We start from the raw sequence: 27,280 nt of genomic DNA, 5'->3' as shown, positions 1-27,280 counted from the left end.
AGAAGTGTCAAGGATGCAATTAGTTTGTAGTCATCCTGGATCCTAACCCATATCTCCTTAGTCAAGTATTCTTTTCACAAAAACACATGGACATAAAAATGTCAGTAAGGAAAGGAATCTACACCAAGTAGTTTGTCGTGGTCCTCAGACCCATGAGAGGTGGGATTATTCCACGCGATACTCTAACTTTCAAATGCAACAAGGATTAATCTGGTCGCTGAAAAACTTTGTTTTCATTACTAGCATTGTAAAGAGGTAGCTATAAAAAATCAATATATTGAGATATATATCAACATTCCATATTATACACTCTAAAAATCTCTAAAATACAACTTGTATTTTTATGACTGAGTCCAGGATTTTTCATACTAGGGGGTCATAGCCCATTAATGTGGGTCATAAAGTCAATGTAATGGTTTACTACCAGAATTAAAAGAAAAAAATAGGGTAAGATAATAGAATAGGATTGAAAATATCAGACTGTGTTGCACATAGCAAAGGAAAGCACTGTTCTCTGAATCCTTTTGTTCATATGCTATGTACTGACCCCCACGGTTAAAAGTATTTTGTACTGAGTAGTCTTTCCCTTTTTCTTGCTTTCCCTCTCTTTCCTCTTTCTCCTTTCTCTTTCCTTCTCTCTCTCCTTCTCTATGTCTCTAGGAAAGGTACCCAAACATCTGCCATCTTTGTCCTGTTGGCAGGTACCATCCCCAGCCCTCCCAACCCCCATCCTTCCCAACATCCTCCTTCCCTCACCCGGGGTCTGGAGCAGACACTGTTCTCTACAGTTGATGTATTTATGCTCTTTCCTTTCTCCCCTTCACTGAAAAGGTCCTTTTGTAGTGCAAACGTTGAGACAGGGTTTGCTAGTGCTTTCTGTGTTTGATACATGAATTACTGTATCTCTAAACCATCCTATTTCCATTTCAGGCAAGGCAACTCGAACTTGAAGACATGAAGTCCCCAAGGAGAACCACTTTGTGCTTCATGGTTATTGTGATGTTTTCTTCCCAAGCTACACTGAACTTGAATTTAGAGTCTATTGTTTATCCTTCGGTGAGTAAATCCATGTCTGCTGTATTTTCCCTGTCACATTTTTCTGACTTCCTGGGAATGTCACAGACGGAAATTGCTTTAAACAAATGTTTAAGGTCTTTGAGAAAATGTCACAAATGGTGGGAGGGGGTGGTGAACATAAATGGATGTTAAGGTATCTACTGGGCTACAACTTGCCACACTCTGAAATCAGTGGTAGTGTCAAGGGAACATCCTCCTGGCTTCCCTCCTTAAACATTTGCCACTTCTAGGCCTGAAGCTCCACACTGTGAAATGGACAACAACACCTATAAAGCAGATTTTGAGGACTGAGCAGGACCTATGTTCTCAAAGTATTCACTTGAACATGAGCATCAAACTAGAACACATTTCAAAAGGTGTTAATTTGTGTCTGTGTTATAATCACAGACTGATATAGTTGAAAGGGCCATAGATATCATCCAAGCTTTTTGCTAACAAATTAGCCAGGTCGTTTGCCTTTGTGAAGTTAATGGGAGTTTAGCTTAACTCAAGAGGGTGATAAGTACCCCCTTGTTCCTTGTGGGAATCCTTGGGATCTTCTTTCCTTGGGCTACTCCATGCACCAGAGACAGGGCGTGTTACTGGTTATGAAATCTCATGAGACTGATGTGATTCTCTCTGTGTCTCAGTTTTCTCATCTGTAAAATGATGAAAATAAGAGTATTTATTTACTGATCTCTTTGAGAATTAAATTAGTTAATATTTATAAGATGCCTTAGAACTGTGCCTGATACATTTTTTCACATCTTTATTGGAGTATAATTGCTTTACAATATTGTGTTAGTTTCTGCCGTACAACAAAGTAAATCAGCTATACGTGCACATATACCCCATATCCCCTCCCTATACCACCCCTCTAGGTGGTCACAAAGCACCGAGCTGATCTCCCTGTGCTATGCGACTGCTTCCCGCTAGCTAGCTATTTTACATTCATGCCACTCTCTCACTTCATCCCAGCTTACCCTTCCCCCTCCCTGTGTCCTCAACTCTATTCTGTATGTCTGCATCTTTATTCCTGTCTTGCCCCAGTTTCTTCAGAACCATTTATTTTTAAATTCCATACATATGTGTTAGTATATGGTATTTGTTTTTCTCTTTCTGACTTACTTCACTCTGTATGACAGACTCTAGGTCCATCCACCTCACTATAAATAACTCAATTTCATTTCATTCTATGGCTGAGTAATATTCCATTGTGTATATGTGCCACATCTTCTTTATCCATTTACCTGTCGATGGACACTTAGGTTTCCTCCATGTCCTGGCTATTGTAAATAGAGCTGCAACAAACATTGTGGTACATGACTCTTTTTGAATTATGGTTTTCTCAGGGTATATGCCCAGTAGTGGGATTGCTGGGTCATATGGTAGTTCTATTTTTAGTTTTTTAAGGAACCTCAATAGTGGCTGTATCAATTTACATTCCCATCAGCAGTGCAAGAGAGTTCTTTTTTCTCCACACCCTCTACAGCATTTATTGTTTGTAGATTTTTTTTTCGTAGATTTTTTTGATGATGGCCATTCTGACCAGTGTGAGGTGATACCTCATTGTAATTTTGATTTGCATTTCTCTAATGATTAGTGACGTTGAGCATCCTTTCGTGTGTTTGTTGGCAATCTGTCTATCTTCTTTTGAGAAATGTCTATTTAGGTCTTCTGCCATTTTCGGATTGGGTTATTTGTTTTTTTGATATAGAGCTGCATGAGCTGCTTGTATATTTTGGAGACTAACCCTGTGTCAGCTGCTTCATTTGCAACTGTTTTCTCCCATTCTGAGGGTTGTCTTTTCGTCTGTCTGATTTATGGTTTCCTTTGCTGTGCAAAAGCTTTTAAGTTTCGTTAAGTCCCATTTGTTTATTTTTGTTTTTATTTCCATTTCTCTAGGAGGTGGATCAAAAAGGATCTTGCTGTGATTTATGTCATGGAGTGTTCTGCCTATGTTTTCCTCTAAGAGTCTTATAGTGTCTGACCTTACATTTAGGTCTTTAATCCATTTTGAGTTTATTTTTGTGTATGGTGTTAGGAAGTGTTCTAATTTCATTCTTTTACATGTAGCTGTCCAGTTTTCCCAGAACCACTTATTGAAGAGGCTGTCTTTTCTCCATTGTATATTCTTGCCTCCTTTATCAAAGATAAGGTGACCATATGTGTGTGGGTTTATCTCTGGGCTTTCTATCCTGTTCCATTGATCTGTATTTCTGTTTTTGTGCCAGTACCATACTGTCTTGATTACTGTAGCTTTGTAGTATAGTCTGAACTCAGGGAGCCTGATTCCTCCAGCTCCGTTTTTCTTTCTCAAAATTGTTTTGGCTATTCGGGGTCTTTTGGGTTTCCATACAAACTGTGAAATGTTTTGTTCTAGTTCTGTGAAAAATGACATTGGTAGTTTGACAGGGATTGCTTTGAATCTGTAGATTGCTTGGGTAGTAGAGTCATTTTCACAATGTTGATTCTTCCAATCCAAGAACATGGTATACCTCTCCATCTGTCTCTATCATCTTTATTTATTTATTCATTTATTTTTATAAATCTATCTATTTTTGGGTGTGTTGGGTCTTCGTTGCAGTGTGCGGGCTTCTCATTGCGGTGGCTTCTCTTGTTGCAGAGCACAGGCTCTAGGCACGTGGGCTTCAGTAGTTGTGGCCCATGGGCTCTAGAGTGCAGGCTCAGTAGTTGTGGCACACAGGCTTAGTTGCTCCACGGCATGTGGGATCTTCCCGGAAAAGGGCTCGAACCTGTGTCCCCTGCATTGGCAGGCAGATTCCTAATCACTGCCCCACCAGGGAAGCCCTCTCTCATCTGTAATTTCTTTCATCAGTGTCTTATAATTTTCTGCATACAGGTCTTTTGCCTCCTTAGGTAGGTTTATTCCTAGGTATTTTGTTGTTGTTGTTGCAATATTAAATGGACATGTTTCCTTAATTTCTCTTTCAGATTTTTCATCATTAGTGTATAGGAATGCAAGAGATTCCTGTGCATTACTTTTGTACCCTGCTACTTTACCAGATTCATTGATTAGCTCTAGTAGATTTCTGGTAGCATCTTTAGGATTCTCTATGTATAGTATCATGTCATCTGCAAACAGTGACAGCTTTACTTGTTCTTTTCTGATATGGATTCCTTTTATTTCCTTTTCTTCTCTGATTGCTGGAGCTAAAACTTCCAAAAGTATGTTGAATAATAGTGGTGAGAGTGGGCAACCTTGTCTTGTTCCTGATCTTAGTGGAAATGGTTTCAGTTTTTCACCATTGAGAATGATGTTGGCTGTGTGTTTGTCATATATGGCCTTTATTATATTAAGGTAAGTTCCCTCTATGCCTACTTTCTGGAGAGTTTTTTATCATAAATTGGTGTTGAATTTTGTCAAAAGCTTTTTCTGCATCTATTGAGATGATCATATGGTTTTTCTCCTTCAATTTGTTAATATGGTGTATCACATTGATTGATTTGCATATATTGAAGAATTCCTGCCTTCCTGGGATAAACCCGACTTGATCATGGTGTATTATCCTTTTTATGTGCTGTTGGATTCTGTTTGCCAGTATTTTGTTGAGGATTTTTGCATCTATTTTCATCAGTGATATTGGCCTGTGGTTTTCTTTTTTTGTGACATCTTTGTCTGGTTTTGGTATCAGGATGATAGTGACCTCATAGAATGAGTTTGGGAGTGTTCCTCCCTCTGCTATATTTTGGAAGAGTTTGAAAAGGATAGATGTTTGCTCTTCTCTAAATATTTGATAGAATTTGCCTGTGAAGCCATCTGGTCCTGGACTTTTGTTTGTTGGAAGATTTTTAATCACAGTCTCAAGTTCATTTCTTGTGATTGGTCTGTTTATATTTTCTGTTTCTTCCTGGTTGAGTCTCAGAAGGTTTTGCTTTTCTAAGAATTTGTCCATTTCTTCCAGGTTGTCCATTTTTTTGGCATATAGTTGCTTGTAGTAATCTCTCATGATCCTTTGTATTTCTGCAGTGTCAGTTGTTAGTTCTCCTTTTTCATTTCTAATTCTGTTGATTTGAGTCCTCCCTTTTTGTCTTGATGAGTTTGGCTAATGGTTTTTCAATTTTCTTTATCTTCTCAAAGAACCAGCTTTTAGTTTGATTGATCTTTGCTATTGTTTTCTTCATTTCTTTTTCATTTATTTCTGCTCTGATCTTTATGATTTCTTTCCTTCTGCTAACTTTGGGGTTTTTTTTTTGTTGTTGTTCTTTTTTCTCTGATTGCTTTAGTTGTAATGTTAGGTTGTTTATTTGAGATGTTTCCTGTTTCTTAAGGTAGGATTGTACTGCTATAAACTTCCCTCTTAGAACTGCTTTTGATGCATCCCATAGGTTTTGGGTTGTCGTGTTTTCATTGTCATTTGTTTCTAGGTACGTTTTGTTTTCCTCTTTGATTTCTTCATTGATCTCTTGGTTATTTCATAATGTATTGTTTAGCCTCCATGGGTTTGTATTTTTTACAGTTTTTTTTCCTGTAATTGGTATCTAGTCTCATAGCGTTGTGGTCAGAAAAGATACTTGATACAATTTCAATTTTCTTAAATTTAGCAAGGGTTGATTTGTGACCCAAGGTATGATCTATCCTGGAGAATGTTCCATGAACACTTGAGAAGAAAGTGTATTCTGTTGTTTTTGGATGGAATGTCCTATAAATATCAATTAAGTCCATCTTGTTTAATGTGTCATTTAAAGCTTGTGTTTCCTTATTTATTTTTATTTTGGATGATCTGTCCATTGGTAAAAGTGGGGTGTTAAAGTCCCCTACTATTTTTGTGTTTCTGTCAATTTCCCCTTTTATGGCTGTTAGTATGTGCCTTATGTATTGAGGTGCTCCTATGTTGGGTGCATAAATATTTACAATTGTTATATCTTCTTCTTGGATTGATCCCTTGATCCTTATGTAGTGTCCTTCTTGTCTCTTGTAATAGTCTTTATTTTAAAGTCTGTTCTGTCTGACATGAAAATTGCTACTCCAGCTTTCTTTTGATTTCCATTTGCATGGAATATCTTTTTCTGTCCCCTTGCTTTCAGTCTGTATGTGTCCCTAGGTCTGAAGTGGGTCTCTTGTAGACAGCATATATGCAGGTCTTATTTTTGTATCCATTCAGCCAGTCTACGTCTTTTGGTTGAAGCATTTAATCCATTTACATTTAAGGTAATTATTGATATGTATGTTCCTATTATCATTTTCTTAATCGTTTTGTTTTTGTTATTGTAGGTCTTTTCCTCCTCTTGTATTTCCTGCCTAGAGAAGTTCCTTTAGCATTTGTTGTAAAGGTGGTTTGGTGATGCTAAATTCTCTTAGCTTTTGCTTGCCTGTAAAGGTTTTAATTTATCCATCAAATCTGAATGAGATCCTTGCTGGGTAGAGTAACCTTGGTTGTAGTTTCTTCCCTTTCATCACTTTAAATATGTCCTGCCAGTCCCTTCTGGCTTGCAGAGTTTCTACTGAAAGATCCGCTGTTAACCTTATGGGGATTCTCTTGTACGTTATTTGTTGCTTTTCCCTTGCGGCTTTTAATAGTTTTCCTTGTATTTAATTTTTGATAGTTTGATTAATATGTGTCTTGGAGTGTTTCTCCTTGGATTTATCCTGTATGGGACTCTCTGAGCTTCCTGGACTTATTTCCTTTCCCATATTAGGGACGTTTTCAACTATAATCTCTTCAAATATTTTCTCAGTTCTTTTCTTTTTCTCTTCTTCTTCTGAGACTCCTATAATTTGAATGTCGGTGCATTTAATGTTGTCTCAATTCTTTTCATTCTTTTTTCTTTATTCTGCTCTGTGGTAGTTATTTCCACTATTTTATCTTCCAGGTCACTTATCCATCCTTCTGCCTCAGTTATTCTGCTATTGATTCCTTCTAGAGAATTTTTAATTTCATTTACTGTGTTTTTCATCATTGTTTGTTTGCTCTTTAGTTCTTCTAGGTCCTTGTTAAATGTTTCTTGTATTTTCTCCATTCTGTTTCCAAGATTTTGGATCATCTTTACTATAATTACTCTGAATTCTTTTTCAGGTACACTGCCTATTTCCTCTTCATTTGTTTGGTGTGGTGGGTTTTTACCTTGCTCCTTCATCTGCTGCGTATTTCTATGTCTTCTCATTTTGCTTAACTTACTGTGTTTGGGGTCTCCTTTTCACAGGCTGCAGGTTCGTATTTCCTATTGTTTTTGGTGTCTGCCCCCAGTGGCTAAGGTTGGTTTAGTGGCTTGTGTAGGCTTCCTGGTGGAGGGGACTGGTGCTTGTGTTCTAGTGGATGAGGCTGGATCTTGTCTTTCTGGTGGGCAGGACCACATCTGATGGTGTGTTTTGGGGTGTTTGTGAACTGAGTATTATTTTAGGCAGCTTCTCTGCTAATGGGTGGGGTTGTGTTCTTGTCTTGCCAGTTGTCTGGCATGGGAAGTCCAGCACTGGAGCTTGCTGGTCGCTGATTGGAGCTGGGTCTTAGCATTGAGATGGAGATCTCTGGGAGAGCTCTGGACAATTGATATTATGTGGGGCCAGGAGGTCCCTGGTGGACCAGTGTCCTGAACTTGGCTCTCCCACATCAGAGGCTCAGGCCTGACACCTGGCCAGAGCACCAAGACCCTGTCAGACACACAGTTTTTAATTCTTCTGATTTCCCACAGCTCTACTTCCCATCTGTGTTTCAGGCAGTCACACAGCTGCTAGTGTTGAAGGGTCTCCTGCAGAGGCAGGGGGTGGCTGTGGCTCCCTGCAGGGACACGTCACTGGCAGCAGAATTTCTGGGAAGTACTCTTTGGTGTGAGCCCTCCAATAGTCCCGATAATATAGTTTTTATTTTTGCAATAAGTCTTTTCAGCAGCAGTGAGCAGAGCCAGGAATATGCTTGGTCAAGAAAATAATGTTGAACACAGTCCTCTTAAAATCTGACTGCAGCATCAATAAAAGTAAAATTATAATGATGGAGCAGAAAAGGAAATTATAAAACAGAATTTTGGAGACAAGTAGACAAATAGTCAACTGTCAGTCAAATTGGAAAACTCAAGAAAGTTGAATCTTAAGCCAACAGTGGAGAAAGCTAGCTTAATATTCATCAAAATGTCCAAGAATTGATGAAACCCTCTGAAAGTGGAGTATGAAGAGAATGCTGATACAAGGAAACTGGTTGAAGGATGTGTGAAAAGTGGTTGGGTCCCTATATCCCCTCTCCCGTGCCATTAACTTGGGCAAGCTGCCCTTCCTCCACCCGGGCAGAAGTCTGGAAGTTTATTCTCTGGAGAGGGTAAAATGCAGGGTCTCTCTATCTGATACACTCGAATATAGTCACAGATGTATTCCTCCAGAAGCAGAAACACTCATGACTGACTCACACAGGTTACATGAGATTTTCTCCAACAGTCATTCGGAAAAAAAGAAAAGAAATATGAGTCCTGACCACCCTCCATCTACTGACCCAGTATCGGGGCTTCCCTGGTGGCGCAGTCATTGAGAGTCTGCCTGCCAATGCAGGGAACACGGGTTCGTGCCCCGGTCCGGGAAGATCCCACATGCCGTGGAGCGGCTAGGCCTGTGAACCATGACCGCTGAGCCTGTGCGTCCAGAGCCTGTGCGTCTGGAGCCTGTGCTCCGCAGTGGGAGAGGCCACATGGTGAGAGGCCTGCGTACTGCACAAAGAAAAAAAAAAAGGCTCTATCTGTGTTTGCTATTATGATTTCTCTTCTTGTAATAGTATTTTTTTCTACTGACTTTTTGAAAAGATACTTTAGTGCTACTTTATCCAGTCTGTCACTATTGTTAGAGCTTCACTGGTAGATTTTACCATGATAAATTGTCTCTTTTTGCCTTGCTTGATACTTTTCAATTTTAATTCTTTGTCTTATATTCCAGTGGTCAGTTCTGTTTTTTATTTGTGTTTGCCTGATCTTTGTTCTTTATTTTTTGTTTAGCTTTCAGTATATTCCTTTGTTTTACTAGTTCTCTTATAAACAAGGAATGTTTGAGGTTCTTTTTTTTTAATCTGTGATTTGAGGAGTATAATTTATTCACATTTGATGTCATATTTAAAATGCTTGCTCTTACTTTCAGGATTTTTTTTATGAGTTTATCCATTTCCTTCCTCTCTTCTGTTTTTGTGTCTTTCTTTGTTTGGACCTAGGTTTTGTCTTTTTTATTTCTCTCATGACTTGGGAGGTATACTTTGTATGTCTTCTTGCAAATTCCGATATGCGAGATACAGCCCATGCAATCATATGCAGCAGCTTGCTCTTAAAAATAGAGGAGGGAAACATTACTTTTCCTGTGAGTTTGCACGGTCAGTACAGAGCTCTACTTACCCCAAGCATGTGGGGAGAAAGCCGGAGCCTGAAGTGATCTCAGCAATGGGGTCAGCCTTACCTCTGTTCCAGAGTTTCCCAGTGCTCCTAGCTGCAGCAGTGCCCTCCCACTGTGCCAGCTCGGCCTTCATCACAGCATCCTTAACAAAGCCCCTCCATCTGCCTCGTGGCCCAGGCTGATCAGGGGATAGGCCTCCCAGGACTGCTGGTGGAACTTTAAATTTGTCTTCCTGAAAGCTCCCACCACCATGCCAAAAGGCCCCAACTGTCCCGCCTAGATCTGCCTTCAAGATATAATATCTTCATCCAACCTAGAGGCTGAAGACCTCCATTGGAGAGGTGCCCTTGAACCTGCCTTATCAGCTCATGCCGCCCTAAGCTGCCACTCAGCTCCCACTTCTACCATTTTAAAAGCAACATGGGGTGATGAGCTTTTAAAAAAAAACTGTGGTAAATACAAAATTTACCATCTTCACCATTTTTAAGTGTATAGTTTAGTAGTGTTAAATATATTCACATTTTCATGCAGCCAATCTGCAGAACCATCTTGCAAAACTGAAACTCTGTATCCAGTAAACAATACCTCCCTAGCTCTGCACCCCCGAGTTCCTGGAACTCACTGTTCTACTTTCTGTCTCCATGATTTTGGCTACTCCAAGTACCTCATACAAGTGGAATCATATAGTATTTGTCTTTTCACGACTGCCTTATTCACTTAGAATAATGTCCTAAAAATATATCTGTGTTGTAGTATGCATCAGAATTTCCTTCCTTTCTTAAGTCTGAATATGGATCCATTGTATGTATATCCTACTTTGTTGATCCATTTATCCATCAAATGGATCGTATGGTAGTTTTTTAAAAATTAATTAATTTATGTAATTATTTTTGGCTGCGTTGGGTCTTCGTTGCTGCTCGCGGGCTTTCTCTAGTTGTGGCAAGCGGGGGCTACTCTTTGTTGCGGTGCGCGGACTTCTTATTGCGGAGTACGGGCTCTAGGCGAGCGAGCTTCAGTCGTTGTAGCACGCGGGCTCAGTAGTTGTGGTGCACGGGCTTCGTTGTTCCGTGGCATGTGGGATCTTCCCAGAGCAGGGCTCGAACCTGTGTCCCCTGCACTGACAGGTGGATTCTTAACCACTGCGCCACCAGGAAAGCCCCTAAAAAAAGCAGCTTTCTTCACCCGATTCTACACCTGCTAAATCGGATTAGGGGAGGGAGGGAGGTGACCCTTATGCTCACAAAGATTTGAAATGCTCTACATGAGAGGATTGAAATGTACCTTGATTTTAACCCACAACTGCCAGCAGCAAGTCCTTAGTTTTTTAGCACCCCTGGAAAATGGGAGAAATGAAATCTCAGCTTAGGAGAGCTTCCCAAAAGTGACCACCAGTAGTCACCTTCTCCTGGGCTGAGTCCCCCAGCAGCAAGCCATGAAGAGTGGACAGAGAAAGCTTCCTTGTGGCTTCCCTTCCCCACCCCCAAGCCCCAGGGAGGATGGAGGCAGCAAGGCAGAGGAAGAACTCTTCCTTCTGCCCAGGCACAGAGCCAGAGAAGGCTCCAGGGCAAGCCGCACAGGAACCAGCCCTATACATTGACTTTGTTATTTCTTGGTTTCTGCACATTTCGGTAGACCTGAAATAATCTCACTGCAAATGAAGCAGCACTCTGGGCTTTGGAAATTCTAATCATCAGCCGTCATTCCTCTATTCATTTCTTCAAGAATATTTGTGAACTCTTAGGTCCCTCCACAGTTCCTGTGGACGTGAATACTAGTCGTTGAAAAGAAGGAGGGGGTGGAGGAGACAATAGAGAAAGAAAGAGAAAGGCACTAGTTAAGAGATACTGGGTCACCGAGAGGAACCCAGTTCCCCCACAGTTTCCGGGGTATCTCCTGATAAGACGAAGCCATACCTATGTGGATAAGTGCAAACTTAGGATGCAGGCTAGCTGGGTTTGAGTCCTGATTCTGCCATTTCAAGGCCGTGTGACCTTAGGCAAGTTATTTGACCTCTCTGTGCCTGTGTTTTCTCATCCATGAAATGCAGATAATAACGGTATCTACGCCTTAGATTGTCATGAGGATTAAATAAATAAGCACACACCAAGTACTTAACAGTGCCTGGCACAGGGTGTTGAAGAAGTCTTAGGAATTATTATTTTTGTTATCATTATGATGTGAGATAACTAGGAAAAAATGGTAGAGACCACAGATGGCAGAGTTCTCTCTCTCTCGGGTGGTGTTCATTGGTGCATGGGATTCATGGTAAAGCACACACCCTGGAGGGCAGGGGTTATCTGGCTCTTCTACTGAGACTTAAGGAAGTTTGGATTGGGAAACACATCATAGGAAAATTCACTTGGAGGCAGGGATGAGCTAGGAGCCCCATATCAGGTCAAGGTAAGGTTATAAGCTACGGAGCTGGCAGTGAACTCAGCAGCAAAGCCAATCGATGTCAGTTCTTAGACAAAGAAGCCACATGATGACAGTAGATGAGCTTTATGGAGATGAAGCAAGTGGCAGTATGCAAATAGGGGGGGTCCATGTGAATGGTGCCCCCAGAGCAGCATGATGCCCTGTCCCAGAATAGCACTTACTCTGTCATCAAAACTATTCTAGTGTGTCACATTGATTAATCATTTGATCCTCACAACAACCTCATGAGGTAAGCTATTTTTATCGCTCTACTTTAGGTGAGTACTGAGGCACTGAGAGGTTAAGTAACTTGCCCAAGGTCACACAGCCATTTTATGGCAGAGTTAGGATTTGAATTCAATTTCTGCAGAGTCCTTATGCTTAGTTATTGTACTATATGATCTAACTAACATTTATTAAGAGCTTACTATGTTCCACGTTGCGGTTGGCTTATTTCTCGTAACAATTCTATGAGGTTGGCACTATTATTATTCCATTTTACAGAAAAGAAAACTGAGGCTCGGAGAGGACGAGTAACTTCCTCAAGGTCACGTAGCTAGTAAGGGCCTGTACCCAGGCATTCTGGCTCTAGACCTGGCTCTCAAAGTCCCTGCCTCAGAAGGCAACCATCGAACCATCTAGGAGAAAAAGGGCCAGAGGAGGAGAAAATAATTTCTAAGCATGCACAATCTAAACAGCCCTAATGCTGCAGAAATATTGGGGTGGGGACAGGCTGAGTGTGGAGGAGAGGTCGTGAGACTCGTCTAAAAGGTCATGCGAATGACTCAGGGTTCAAGTCTCAGTACAGTGGAGGACAGCTTCATTTATATTTCTTGACAGGCCTCAAGCTGCAGGAACTCTGAGAAACTCAGATAGGCTGATTTCTTCCGCTCCTGCATCTAGAGACTGGTCTATAAAAAGTCGATGCCCAGATCATACCACAGAGACGAATCCATTTCATTTCCCCGACCCTTCAATCGCCGGTTGCCCGCCATCCCCGGGGCACAAGGTGCTGACCCAGCATCTGCAGCCCTACCCTCAGCTTGAACATCCCGGGGCACGTGAACAGAGAACCACTGTGAAAAGACGTCTCTAACACTCACTGACTATTTTCTAAAATGTTCTTTCAGCTTCTCCGTGAACATGAACTAGCAGGGGAGGACCCAGTAAGGCAAAAACGAGCCGGTATGTAACCCTTTGCTTGGCCATTTTTCTAGTAAATTCCATCAAATCACATTTGTTGTTACTTCTTGAAACACTGGGATCCACATAATTCAGTCTCTGAGCGCCTCAGTGTTCAATTTCTAGAAGTAACTGCAAAGGAACTCCATTCTCTATCAAATGACATTAAAAGGGTCTTATCAGCACATTCAAGGCTCGTGTCCTCTCCCATCACCTCTCCTCAGAGCCTGAAGATTTCCCCGAGGCCCCTTCCTTCAGCTGCCCTCCGCCACCACCAAAAAGCCTACTTCTCTCTTCTCAACCCAGCAGCCTTGCCTTTTTTCTTCTTCTTGTTTTTTTTTTTTTTTTCTTTTAACCGCGTCTCCTCTCGCTCAGCACTTTATTTTGTGGATCAATTGAATCGCTAGACCCAAGTCCTTTTCTGCCTGCCACTCCAGTTTCCCACTGAATTCCCAAGAAGCTGTCTGGAAAACACAGGGCTCTGCCATTTGGAGGGCTGGGGGCAGGTGAGAGCTGTGAACACCTGCATGGTGATGGTCAGTGTCCCCTCCCTCGTGTGGGACCCTGAGCAGGTGGGTACATCTGGAGGCTGCATTTTCCAAGGACCAGCTCCTCCCACCACAGCAACCTTGCAAAAGCATCAACCTGATTTTCTCATTTCCCTGCAGAAAATCCTTCAAGGGCTGCCCATTGCTTTGGAGATAAAATCTGATTATCCGCTCACTGGACCCTATGTGCTTTGCCCACTCACTCTCCTTCTGCTTTTCACAGAGTCAGTATCCCACCCACCACCCCACTTTGCTTGTCTGGGGGACTCATTCACATAGGCTCCTGCCCTGGAAGGTCTTCCATCAATTCCCCAGATAGGGAGGGGCTGTTTTCCTGGGTTCCCATTACCCACAATACATTCTCATAGCCCAACATTTATCCCAATGCATTGTAATTCTTTTGCTTCCTGTTTGCCACTCCCAGGAGACATGAGCTCCCTTGAACCCTCTTCCTCTCTGCAACCTGGCATGTAGCCCAGTGTCCCAACAGTTGAGTGAACAAATAAAGAGAAGGCATGTCTCTGTCATAGCTGCCCCTGTGTGAGTTCAGAGGATATGTTCCTTTTTGCTAAGAGTCTGCTGGCTTCGTGGCTGGACCAACCATCTAGAAACTTCTTCACTTGTAACATTGGGACTGAATCCTTTTCCAGGCATGTTGGGACTTGGTCTGTTCAGTCTGGTGGTCTAAAAGACACTTTAGGCTGCCAGAGGGAGCAGGCTTGCCCCGAGGGCAGGATAAAGGCATCCCGTAGAGCCCCTTACAGGGCCATAACAAGATCCGCCTGCTGCCCTGTGTGTGAAATGAGAATTCAACCATATTGTATTAAGCTCTTGAAATGCTCGCCGGAAGTTCATACCATTGGTCCTCTCTCCCTCCCTTCCTTCCCTTTTTTTTCTATTTTAACCTTGTTTTATATCCCTATGGGATCCTCACTCGCCCTCCTCTCCTTCCTTAAAGTGATCTACAGCACAGACTGTACTTTGTACTTCCTGTGCTTTAAAACAAGCATTATCACTTCTACCCACCCCGCTCCCGACAACCCCCTGAACCCTCCCACCCCCATGACGGGAACAGGACCAGAGATGTCCCCACTCAATATTTTGAAAGACTTTTCTTCTTAAAATAAAACCACTTGAGTTAAGTTCCAGCTCCAGGTTCTGCCAGCTTCTTCTAGGGCCCAGGCTGCCACCTGCCTCGGAACCAGCCGGTGACCCTACACCTGGAAAAGTAACATCTCTCTGCACTTCCGGGCCTAGCTATTTGTGATACTTGGTGGCAGCATGAGAGGTTAGCCCTCAGAGAGGAAACCACTTCCACTCCTTTGGATTTGACATTCCAAAATTTTTCCAGACGTGCTTTCATTAAAAACAGTCACGATGATGATAAATCACCATGAAAACATGTTTTCCATTTTTTATACATGGTTTGGGCCTCTAGGGTCATTTTGGAAGTGTTAATGACTCAACCCATCATCTGAAGAAGATGGATTGGACTTGGTACTTGTACAAAATTACTGAAGTAAGAACTGGTCATGGAAAGGCCCAGGCACTGGGCCGCAGGTACTCAGAATATAAATTGCAGTTAAGAGCATCGCTCTCCAGGAAAACTAGGAAAGCAATAGGAAGGTTACATTCAGCAGATGCCACACAAAAGTGTCTGTGTTCTGGAGCTTTCATGCCAGAAAGGGGCAAACAAAGTTTCCAAGAGAAAGAATTCTCAAAAGGAATTTCCTTTTGAGGCACTGGACCAACTCTTTAGAGCTTTAAAGTTTGATCCTTTAAAGGTAGGATCAATACTCACATTTATTCTCAGAGCTATGGACTTCTTCCTCTATCATATATTATGTCTCACAAATATATCACACACATCCAAACACACACACGTATATATACATACATACAAATATACAAATATATTTTTACTGTACAGGGTTGTTGAGAGGATTAAATAATATTATGTACTTATTTTTTAAATGTTAATATAGTTATCTGGGGGGGTATTTGAGGTTTTTGTTTGTTTTAATGGTTTTTAAAATTAAAAACAAATTTAATTGACTGATTTATAAAAATATTGCATTTGACAGAACCTGAAATATACCTGGTACAGAGAAGGTTTTGTAGAACTACTGAAGGCAGGAGGTTGGATGCCACAATATTAGCATTTTAGGAAAACTATCTCAAAACTCTGTGGGAGCAGAGAAACCTTCACCAAAAACTCGGAGGCCAGAGGCAAGAAGAGTATGACCCTGCTTGTTAGTGGCTACTGGGGAGCAGAGGGAAATAAGCATCCGTCAAAGCCTCCAGAATTCTGTCCTGATTCCACCAGGAAGTGGATTCTAGACCAGCCGAGAGGCTGGCACAGAGAAGGCATTGGTGGAAGCCATCTGAAGTGAAAACTTGCCAGATGGTTACGGTTGAAGGAATTAGATGAAGAGGTTAGTGCTGGGAGACCAGCAAGGATGCTCAGCAGTGTGGACCGTCATGGGCCCTGGTACCTGGAATGACGTTAGGAAAGGAACATGGTGAACGCTTGGGAGAGACATTTGGAGAATTGGGTCAAAAGGACTTGGGGACAGACTTGACATGGGGGTGACAGGGAGGGATGATGTATATGATACTTGGGAGTGCACAGACCCGGGTGACTGGGGAGGTGGAGGCCACAAGTAGAAGCCAGAGCTGGAATGAAAATCTTATTTTGGAAGTACAACAGTCAGCAGGAAATTTAGTCTTAAGGGCAATCTTCACAGGGGACTGAAAGCAGAAGTTTCTTGGGAATTCCCTGGGGGTCCAGTGGTTAAGGCTCCGTGCTTCCACTGCAGGGGGCACGGGTTCGATCCCTGGTTGGGGAATTAAGATCCTGCATGCTGCATGGTGCGGCCAAAAATAAATAAAGTGCCGGGACGGACTGATTTTAAAGTTTTTTTTTCTAAAAAGAGGCTTCTTAGGTTGGAAGTAACGCAAATGTGTCCTCAGCATCAATTATGAAGTTCCGCATGTCAGATTTCTGAGCTTAACTGGGAATGTGTCTTGGGTCCTGGGCTGAAGAGTCCCCACTGGTTCTTCTTTGGTTTCAAAAGGAATGGCTGGAAGGAGAAAGGGAGACCCAGGATGTCCTAAGCCCGAGCTGGAGGCACTTACATCTTCACAGATTCAGTGAGAACAAGGTTCCTACCAGATTGGGTTGCCAGCTGCCAGCTCGGAAATCCTGACCTTTCCGCAGACCTGCAGCCCGGCCGGGTGTGCTCTCTCTTGATCTGTGTTCAGGAAATGCTGTGCATTCTCCAGGTTGAGAAACAGATTTGGGGATTTTCCTGGCTTTAATCTTTCTTATGATAACTTGTGGCATTTCGTGCTCTGAGCAGGCAGTAGTGGTGGCAAAGTAAGAAGAGAAGGCTGGTGCTCTCTGCCTGGTGGGTTTTTTGTTTTTTGTTTTTTTTGTTTTTTGCTTACCTATCTCAAAAGTGAGACCTGATTGGAAGAGAATTAGGTTTAGTTGACCTACCAGCAGATGGCTTCATAGATGATCATCTTTACACTTATTATGATCAGTATTATTATTTCTACACGCTGTTTCAGAATGGCTATTATATGCCAGGCAATTTGCTAGGGGTCTTCATACCCCAACTCCTTAACAACAAATTCTGCAGAGAAAATAGTGCTCCTAATGTACAGATGAGCAAAGCGTGGCTCACAGGGGTTCAGTAGCCTCCCAGGTGAGAGGGCATTTACCCCAGCTCCCTAGGCTCCAAGTCCTAGCTCATAGTTAAGAGTCAGAGTTTTCAACATGACTTTCTGGATCTTGCCTGTGAGATTCCGTGCCATGATTTTTTTTTTTTTTTAGCCAAGAAGTGTTTTTAATATTTAATTAATATACATTTATTAAGCACCTGTTGGGTACAAAGAACATAAAACATGCTGACTGCTGCTATCCACTTTTAATCTGGTTCTAAGGATAAGATATGCACACACCATAAGTTAAATTCAAAGTTTGTAATATCAAAAGCAGAGTCATCCCATATTGGGAGCCTGAAAAAGGCAAAGCTACTGCCTAGAAAATGGTAGGAGCTACAGAGAGATAGGTCTGGGCTAAATGTAAGTTTCCAACAGAACTAACTAAAGGTGGGTTGGACCGTCTTATATGGACGAGTGAGTTATATGGTGAGTTTCATGGCATGCAAGGTATTTAAGCCAATCAGAGTAAACACCTAGCAGGAGTGTTTATAGGGGGCATCACGGCATCTGATGAGTGGTTACCCAAGATGATCTTGAAAACACTCAAACAACTTCACGATGCCTTGATTCTGTGAGTCCTCAGGTCACTGAGCACACATAGGCTGAGAGAGCGACCAGGAAAGAATTGATTGAGGTTGAGGCACGAAAGAAGGAGCAGAAATGGGACAGACGAAGGGAGGGAGGAGGGAGCTCCAGGCAGAGGGAATACGAGGAGGTTATTGATGGTCCGGGGCTTTTTCTTATGCATATATTGCAGAAGGAAACTGCGTTCTCTCTAACCACATTTAGAGGAAGTTTACGCAGCTGTGATTCTCGGAGCAGGTTTGTTGAGTGACGGGTGCTAGCATCACTGTACATGGGGCTGACTTTGATGATTTGGGTGTATGATGAGCTAGTAGGATTGATTCTTTTCTCCAGGCCTCACAGCCCATTGTTTTGTGCCACAGTGCTGCCCTCCCTCTCCCCCATCCATGCCTGCCCCCCAGACCATAGCCTGGGGTTCTGGCAGTTGTCCTCTGTGTGAACCAACCTTTCAAAACCTAAAGGGAGAACAGGACCTTTGACTCTCTCCTGACAAAGGTACAGCAGATCCAGATGATGCTGCCAAATTGGTACCTACGAGAACATGTCAAGAAAAAGGCAGAGCAGGTAGCTTTTAATATTTACCTGCTACAGGACTAAGGGGGAGAAATGAGAGCCAAATCTTCACTGATAAAGATGCATGGGCCCCTTTGGTCAAGAGAAAACCACACAAACCTCATTTCTCCTGAGTGATGTCAGCAGCCTTCACTCTCTTGCAGGTGAGAGATTCATTTATACATTGACTTAGGCCCCGACTTCTGAGAAGCTGTAATTACCAGTAGAGTGGCCAGGCAAAAATAGTCTTGTTTGGGCTTCCCTGGTGGCGCAGTGGTTGAGAGTCCGCCTGCCGATGCAGGGGACACGGGTTCGTGCCCCAGTCTGGGAAGATCCCACATGCCGCGGAGCGGCTGGGCCTGTAAGCCATGGCCGCTGGGCCTGCACATCCGGAGCCTGTGCTCCGCAACAGGAGAGGCCACAACAGTGAGAGGCCCGCGTACTGCAAAAAAAAAAAAAGTCTTGTTTGCTTAAACAGCTGTGAGGAAGACCCAGAACTGCTTGTCACAGTTTGTGGCCAACTTTCCAGAAATGTCTCTTTAAGATAAGTGCTGTGTGGCGGGCAGTGATTAATGAGAAAGGAGAGGGGAAATCCTGGTTGGTTTGTGCCTCCCAGGCCAGGGTTGGCCTGTGTCTGTGACACTGATGACCCCTGGAATGTGCTACCTTCCACTGGGGGCATCGGTGAGTCAGAAGAACTCAGACAAACACCACCAGGGCGAAGGAGCCCGAGGCAAAGAGAACACACTGAACTGTCTGGAATCAGGTGGTCCAGAGGCAGCAGAGAAGCATGGAAGGGCCTCTAAAATACACACTTACACAGAGTGGGAGGAACCTTCCTGTTCCTCCTGGGTCCCTTGTAGCCTGGGGCAAGGCCACCAGCATCACTTTCCGAAGCTCTGAAGTCTTCAGGTTTGGAGGAGGTGAGGTGGACAGGGCTTGGCCTTTCGACCCCAAATCTTGGGCCCCTGACCCCACCCTACACAAGTCATACTAATCCTGAGCATCTGGGCTTCTTCCCTTAAACTCAGATGCTCTCCCTGGGCATTACAGGGACTGGAGGCCCAGTGGTGTTTCTGTGTTCTGCTTGCCCATAACACCATGATGCTTTGGGTTCAGGGCCAAGCCAATGGTCACTGGTAGGTCCAGCCAAGCTATCTCTATCTTTCAAGTTATTAATTACTGCACACTCACCCCACCTCCAAAACATCCTTTATTCTCTTTTCCTGAGGAACACATGGCACCATTCAGGGAGAAATGATTCTACCAGTCACACTGTCAGAGTGAGGTAATGAAAAGAACCCTATTCTAGAAGTCCAGAGATCCAAGTTCTGGGCCTGTGGACACCACCAACAAGCAGCAGAAACTGGGGCAAGTCATTTACTCTTTGGGGGAATCATTTTTCTCATGCCTAAAAGCAGAGATTTCTGGGACTAACTTATAAAGATTCTACTTTGACTCACCTGGGTTGAGGCTCCACAATATCTGTGTGTGTAGAATCCCTACGTGTGGATAATCATCAGTCAGGAGTGGGGACCACGGGAATAGATGATTTCCAAGGGCAAGCCTGTAGCCTCCTGAGTTACTATGGTGTTTTTGAGCCTGTTTGGAAGAATTGACCATTTTCAAGAAGACATTTCTTTCTCTGTTAAATGTTCCCCATCCTTATCAGTCTCTATGGAGAACTGATGCTCAGGCTGAGGGTTATTCTGAAACTCCCTTAGAAGTTGTCAAGAACATAAAAGGTGCTGAGGGGAAGGGGGTCTTAGAGGCTGGTGCTTCAATGAATATTTGCACAAGTGCCATAGACTGGAACTCGTTAAAGTCACAGGAACTGTCCTCTTAGTGGTATTTTAAGCTTTTGGCTCAGCTCCTTGTAGGATCTCAGCGGAAGAACTACCTTGGCTTCAGTGGGGAATGATGACATCCAGGACGCACCATGTGCTTTTCAGGCACATGCTCGTTCTCCAATTACTTCTGTAAAGAGCAGAGAGAGGTGGGCTCAGGCATGGGTGATACTAACGACCCTCAGACAGGCATTGAAATCATGCTGAGATCAGACCCTGGGAGGCAATAATGCAGGTGATGGAGTGGGTGATACAGGATTGTTACTGAACTCACTCATCTCAAAAGCAGCTACCGTCCAGGAAATCCTGTTTACATTCATTCCTGGGAGGAGAGTAGACTGACCACAGCAAACGGGATCCTGGAGCTTCTGAATCCTCTGGAAGGTATAAACATTGCTGCATTACTTTTCAGGAAAAAGAATGTGCTCTAAAACAGAGCTTATAAATATCATGCAGCCGCCCTCCTTGCAAATGTTCCCAGCAGGCCACATACTATGTCTAGGATTAGGATCACTCCGATTAAGATTAGCAGTCCTTCCAGGAAGCTTGTTTGCATCACAGAACCATTTGCAAATCAGAAAGAAAACAGGAAATTTCAAGCAATGCCATAATATCCTGACCAAATGAGATTCCGCACTGGGTTTTAAAAGTCACTGTGTTCTGCTTGTAAATACATTTTTATAAGGAGGAAACATACCGTAAAATGCATTCCTAATTTTAAGAAAATGTGCACAGACATTTGTTACAGTTTGAGTTAATTACAGCAAGTTGAAGGATGCCAAAATGAAATAATTCTCAACAAGGTTGATAAGTAAAACCAAACTCCTAGACAAACATAGTTGACAGCTGTAAGTGGACCATTTTCTACAATAAACATTTATCAGTTGGAGTTTCCCATAGTAAACTTACTCCATTTTAGTGTTTCTCATAAATAATCCTTGGAATATTTAAAACAAATCTTGTGATATTATGGGGGAAATTCTTTGTCTTTTTAGAAAACAGACATAGAATTTTAATGTTATGGTTTTATATATATACATACATATACATATGTATCGTACTTCCAGATTTTACTTATATTTTAAAGTAAAAGTCTTGCAAGTATTCACTAATCTCTTCCTTATTTGACTGACAAGATAAGATAAACCACAACTTGTCTTCTCAAGGCATCAGTATTAAAAATTCTCCTATTTTTTGAAGGTTCTTCATTAGCTACTAACCACACCCATGGCTTCTGCTCCAGTTATATATTTCAACCAAGAGTGAGCCAAAGATTCTGGCCATGACAGAAAGGTGAATCTGTGACTCAACTCAGAAATCGCAGGTTTATCAAGAATTGATTGGACATGAATTTATTATGTGCTGGGCTCCATGCCAGATGGAGTGGGTAAGGCCGTGAGAAGTGAAAGAAACAGTTCCTGCCCTTGAGAACTTACAACCAACAGCCCAGACATGATGTAATAGTGGTAATTATGCAGGAACATTCCAATAGATCTATTGTCTGGCTTGCCTGGATTGGGAAGCAGACTCATCTAGAATGCCAGCCAGGCAACCAGTCTTGAGACGATTTGGAAGAACAATGAATTGCTGAAGATCTCTTTTATTTTAATTTCCAATTTGCCAATTTTGCTTTTGTTGAGTACCTAGCATGTGCTGAACACCAGAGATACAGAGTAAGAACAAAGACCCCATGCTGAGCACACAGGCTAAGAACAAAGGGAATTAACTACATGACTTTTCCCAGAGGTCTTCAAGCCATGCGTGCATCCTTCAGCTCTCAAAACACATGCATGACCATTGAATGGTGTCAGAAACATACTGACTCATGCTGGTGAGTCAGGACCGTGGCTTTTATTGTCTAGACGGTTGCCGAGCCTCCCTGCTGGGTCTCCCTGCTTCTATTCGTGTCCCATTTGAGTCCATTTTCCACACAGTCACCCTTGGCCTTGGACACCAAGGAGGTTGTGGGAATGGAGAGGATGGACAAGTCCTCAGCTTGGCCTGTGAAGCTCTCAAATGGCCAGAGACCACAGCACTGATACAAGCTAGATCTCTTTCCTTTCTCCTCTAATATAGCAGAGTTGTAGAGAGGAAGAATCATGAAGGGAGGGCTTGGTGGTGATCAGTAAACAAACTTCTTTTTCTCTAAAAAAGTTCATTAGAAATTCTTAAAGGCTGATGTGTCCGGCATCCACATGTCCCCGTCATTAGCTTTTTTAAAAATTTTAATTAATTAATTAATTAATTAATTAATTTAACTGCACCACACGGCGTGCGGGATCTTAGTTCCCCGACCAGGCATCGAACCCATGCCCCCTGCAGTGGAAGCGTGGAGCCCTAACCACTGGACCCCAGGGGATTCCCAAGAAACTTCTGCTTTTTATTTTATATTGGAGTCGTTGATTTACAATGCTGTGTTAGTTTCAAGTGTACAGCAAAGTGATTCAGTTATACATGTACATATATCTATTCTTTTTCAGATTCTTTTCCCCTATAGGTTATCACAGAACACTGAGCAGAGTTCCCTGTGCTCCACAGTAGGTCCTTGTTGGTTATCTATCTTGTATATAGTAGTGTGCGTCTGTTCAACCCAACCACCTAATTAAAACGTCATTGGCTTTAAGCGCTGAAAGGTCCATCATGTTCTCTCTCTGCCCACCACAGTGAGTTCTCACAGCCTTCATATGCTTTAGTTCCAGTTGCCATGAGCAGTCCTGCAGCCCAAGAGTTCACTGTTGATGTTGAGGTCAGTTTTGAAGATGCCTCCTTCCTGGGGCCTAGCAAAGCTTACTTGAAAAGCCTCAGTTTTCCAGTTCAAGGGGATGACACTGACCCAGCTACCAACATTTTGAGCATGGAGGTGACAACAGGTGAGTAAAAGACCCATTGCTTGAAATAGGAGGATTAGGCCAATCAGGAGAAACGTTGCTCTGAGCCCCTTCCTGTTAGAGGGAGATGTGGGGTGTGGATGGGGGTAGCCCGGGGAGAGTTGACCTCAGAGAGGAGGTAATGGGATGGCTGGGTGAGGAAGATTAGACTTACCATGATACTCATATCTAAGCACCCCAAATTTTCTCCGTTCCCTTCTTCCTGTGCCTCCCCCACCCACTCTTCCAACAGCTTACCTTATGATCCTTTCAAGAAAGGCATGTTTTTTAATCAATTTTTTTGAATTGGAGTATAGTTGATTTGCAATGTTAGTTTCCGCTGTACAGCAAAGTGAGTCAGTTATACATACACATATATCCACTCTTTTTTTAGATTCTATTCCCATATCAGTCATTACAAAGCAGTGAATAGAGTTTCCTGTGCTATTCAGTACGTTCTTATTAGTTATCTGAAAGGCATTTTTAATCATAGTACACAAAACTGAAGATTTGTTTGTTTGTTTGTTTGTTTTTCGGTACGCGGGCCTCTCACTGCTGTGGCCTCTCCTGTTGCGGAGCACAGGCTCCGGATGTGCAGACTCAGCAGCCATGGCTCACGGGCCCAGCCGCTCCGCGGCACGTGGAATCTTCTCGGACCGGGGCACGAACCCGTGTTCCCTGCATCGGCAGGCGGACTCTCAACGACTGCGCCACCAGGGAAGCCCGAAAACTGAGGATTTTTTTGACCAATGTGTGTCAAGCCCTAAATGCGGTAGGTGGTCCAGGGGTGGTCGCTTCTGCCATCCGCTTAAGGCACATTTGTATTTTACATGGAGTCAAAAGTTCTGCGAATATCACCTCCACATCCATCTCAAAAATAAGTAAATGAAAAACAACAACAACAAAAATAATACAACCAAAAAAATGCTTTTCACTGCAGCTGGAGAGAGATTTTGACAAAGGGGATCTTGTTGGCTCCCTTCGAATTATCCCCGGCCAATGTTCACCACACTGACTAGCAGCCTTGACTTCCTCCTTTCCTTCTGATTCTGCTTCACCCCCTCCCGCTGCTGGAGCACAGGACAGGAGCGGAGTCCAAGGATTCCAGGGGACTTGGTTGTCCCTCCTATTTCAGGAACAATTATTTGACGGCTTTCCTTTGGGTGGTCACTCTGTGGGCCTTTGCCTAGATGCCCACCTGCAGAACAAACAGCTCACAGTGATGTGGCTTTAGTCCAGTTTTAGACATAAATTCCAACCCCTCTCTTTTCAGAGCATTTTTCAGTGTCAGTTTTTAATGGGATTGGAGTCTGTTTGGGCTGTTCACATTTGACTTGACATGTAAAAGGCACAAGTTTAGAATTTTTACTTATACTCTATATTTGCTATCTATTGCTGCGTAATAAATTACCCCCAAACTTAGCATCTTAAAACAACAAACTCAGAGCTTCCCTGGTGGCGCAGTGGTTGAGAGTCCGCCTGCCGATGCAGGGGACATGGGTTCGTGCCCCGGTCCGGGAAGATCCCACATGCCGCGGAGCGGCTGGGCCCATGAGCCATGGCCGCTGAGCCTGCGCGTCCGGAGCCTGTGCTCCGCAACAGGAGAGGCCACAGCAGTGAGAGGCCCGCGTACCGCCAAAAAAAGAAAAAACTCGGAATTCCCTGGCGATCCAGTGGTTAGGACTCTGCGCTTTCACCGCCGAGGGCCCGGATTTGATCCCAGGTTGGGAAACAATGATCCCACAAGCCGCACAGAATGGCCCCCCAAAAAACCCCAAAACAAACCAAACAAAAGCTACAAATGTTTATTACGTCACACAGTTTCTGAGGGCCAAAAATCCAGGAAGAGCTTAGCTGGATGGCACTGGCTCTGGGGTCTCTCATGAGGTGGTAGTCAAGCCGTCAGCCAGAGTTGCAATCATCTGAAGGCTCAACTGAGCCTGGAAAACCCACTTTCAGGCTCACGCCTGCGGTTGTTGGCAGCCCTCAGGTCCTCACTGGCTAGAGACCTCAGTTCCTAATCACGTGGGCCTCTCTATGACATGTCTTCATGCAATGCAGCTGGCTTCCCCCAGAGCAAGTGATCAGAGAGAGAGAGCATAACCAAGAGGGAAGCCACAGTGTCTTTTATAACCTAATCTCAGAAGTGATGCGCCACCACTTCTTTCTATATTCTCTTGGTCACACAGACCAACCCTAGTACAACGTGAGAGGGAGTTATAAAAGGGTGTGAGGCAGGGATGGGTGGTGCCATCTTGGAGGCTGGCTGCCATACCCTCTAGTCCGGGAATCTGTTTAGCACTTTATCATTGTAGGCAGCCCCTGGGATAGTCAGAGCTGTCATCTTTTAGATGGCTGTGCCTAACAGCAAGGTGACATGTACAGCAATCATGAGAATCTCATGCAGTACTACTGAACTTCCCAGAAGGGCAATATGAAGTGGAGTTAGCGTTTCCTACAAGTATAAATACTTGACATCTATAAACACAAAGGCGGTAACTACCTTTTCTCTCCTCATTGTTCTGGTTGATGACAGTCTGCAGACCTACTGGAAATGAAATCCGGTGCTCCTGTGAGAAAGGCTATAAGTGGCCTCAGGAAAGGTGCCTCCACAATCTCACTTGTCAAGGGCATGATGGCTCCCCTTCAGGGCATCACTGCAGTCTCCTTAAGGGACTGCCTCCCAAGGGACCTTTTTGCCGGCTCCAGGGAGGTAAGTCACTGCTCACTGAATGTTTGTTTGTTGAGTGGCTATTTGATATCAACTCAACCAAACACTTCTCTGTCCTGTGTGTACTCAAATGCTGACATGAGATTTTTAAAATATTGCCCTGTATTCTTCAGCAGATATTACCCTGCGAATGTCAGTCAGACTCAATGTGGGCTTTCAAGAAGAACTCAAGAACTCTTCCTCTGCCCTCTATAGGTCCTACAAGACTGACTTGGAAACAGCGGTGAGTTTTGGTCCCAGGAGGCTCTTGACCAACAGACTCTGAGCTGAACTGAATCTATTGCATTTACAGTGGGTCGTTTGCTTGAATCTGTCAGAACTTATGAATGTGAATGTTGAAATTATTTCTATACCTCTGGGATGACGACTTAAGAAGCGCTCAAATCAGACAGTGTTCAGGGGATGATTGGACACCATCTTGACCTATACGTGGAACTTCCTCCCAGGATAGAATTGATTCACATAAAATTTGGCAGCATCAACTCACAGAAACCTACTAAAAGGTCCAAGAACCTGGTCTAGAAGCACCAGATGGTGCATTTCTATTCGTCTTCACACATCACATGGGTGAAACCCCTAACATCTTTTGTGCAGACCACCCCAAGTCTGGCACAGAGGATTCCACACCACTCTACACTGGAGGTCCCAAGGCATTCACACGTAAGGCAGATTTAAATTTACTCGTGTAGATAGGTTCATTTGTGTCATATTGTAGATTCCACATAACAGAAACAGACTCACAGACCTAGAGAACAGACTTGTGGTTGCCAAGGGGGAGTGGGGGAAGGGGAGGGATGGATTGGGAGTTTGGGATGAGCAGATGCAAACTATTATATATAGAATGGATAAACAAGGTCCTACTGTACAGCACAGGGAACTATATTCAATATCCTGTGATAAACCGTAATGAAAAGAATATTAAAAAGGCTGTACACACATGTAAATTTACTCATGCAAAAAAAGAGGATATTCTCTCAGTGTAAACTGTGTGCCAGACATTATTCTAAGGGCTTTACATTGGATTAATTCATCTAAACCTAAATGCTTTGCTTGAGTCAATTCATTTGGAATAGAGCTTCTCAACTGGTGTGGTACAAATTGTTACAGGTGGGCTGAGGTAATGACTCCTCTTAACCCTCTGGGCAGCCAGCCCTCTGCCTCAAGCCAGGAGCAGCCTCCTGCTTACCCAGTCAAATATTACCATTGTTCATGGGCGCCATGATGAAACTCTGATACAGAAGAGCTGTAGGATATCTGATTTGCATATCCGACATGTACTAGTTCTGCACAGCATGAGAATCCTCATGCACACACATGACACACTAAATTATACACTTTTGAGGAAAAAAGGAGAGTTACATATTAATCTTTGGATCTCACCCATCCAGCTACTTATACTTAACACAGCACTTTGCACATGGCATCCGCCCTGTAAATATGACTTGATT

At 43.3% G+C, this 27,280-nt stretch overlaps 1 protein-coding gene across 7 annotated transcripts in view; it reads left to right on the top strand.

Moving 5' to 3' along the window:
* Positions 1 to 27,280, top strand: part of ADGRF5 (adhesion G protein-coupled receptor F5) — a 111,682-nt gene that overhangs the window by 50,913 nt on the left and 33,489 nt on the right. For 3 of the 7 annotated variants that reach the window (XM_082638017.1, XM_082638016.1, XM_082638019.1), the window contains exons 2-7: positions 931 to 1,056; positions 12,919 to 12,973; positions 22,928 to 23,104; positions 23,685 to 23,873; positions 25,638 to 25,814; positions 25,946 to 26,055. In XM_082638017.1, the coding sequence (XP_082494143.1) occupies positions 955 to 1,056; positions 12,919 to 12,973; positions 22,928 to 23,104; positions 23,685 to 23,873; positions 25,638 to 25,814; positions 25,946 to 26,055 (810 nt within the window). In that variant the 5' untranslated portion in view covers positions 931 to 954. Of the gene's footprint in view, positions 1 to 930; positions 1,057 to 12,918; positions 12,974 to 22,927; positions 23,105 to 23,684; positions 23,874 to 25,637; positions 25,815 to 25,945; positions 26,056 to 27,280 lie in introns of those variants that run through there. The other 4 variants (XM_082638018.1, XM_082638021.1, XM_082638020.1 and 1 more) reach the window with 4 other exon arrangements.

The sequence above is a fragment of the Mesoplodon mirus genome (assembly GCF_964341445.2).
Source record: "Mesoplodon mirus genome assembly, chromosome: 12".
Taxonomy (NCBI): Eukaryota; Metazoa; Chordata; class Mammalia; order Artiodactyla; family Ziphiidae; genus Mesoplodon; species Mesoplodon mirus.
The sequence above is the reverse complement of the archived record's forward strand: the minus strand, read 5'-3'. Positions and strand labels throughout refer to the sequence as shown.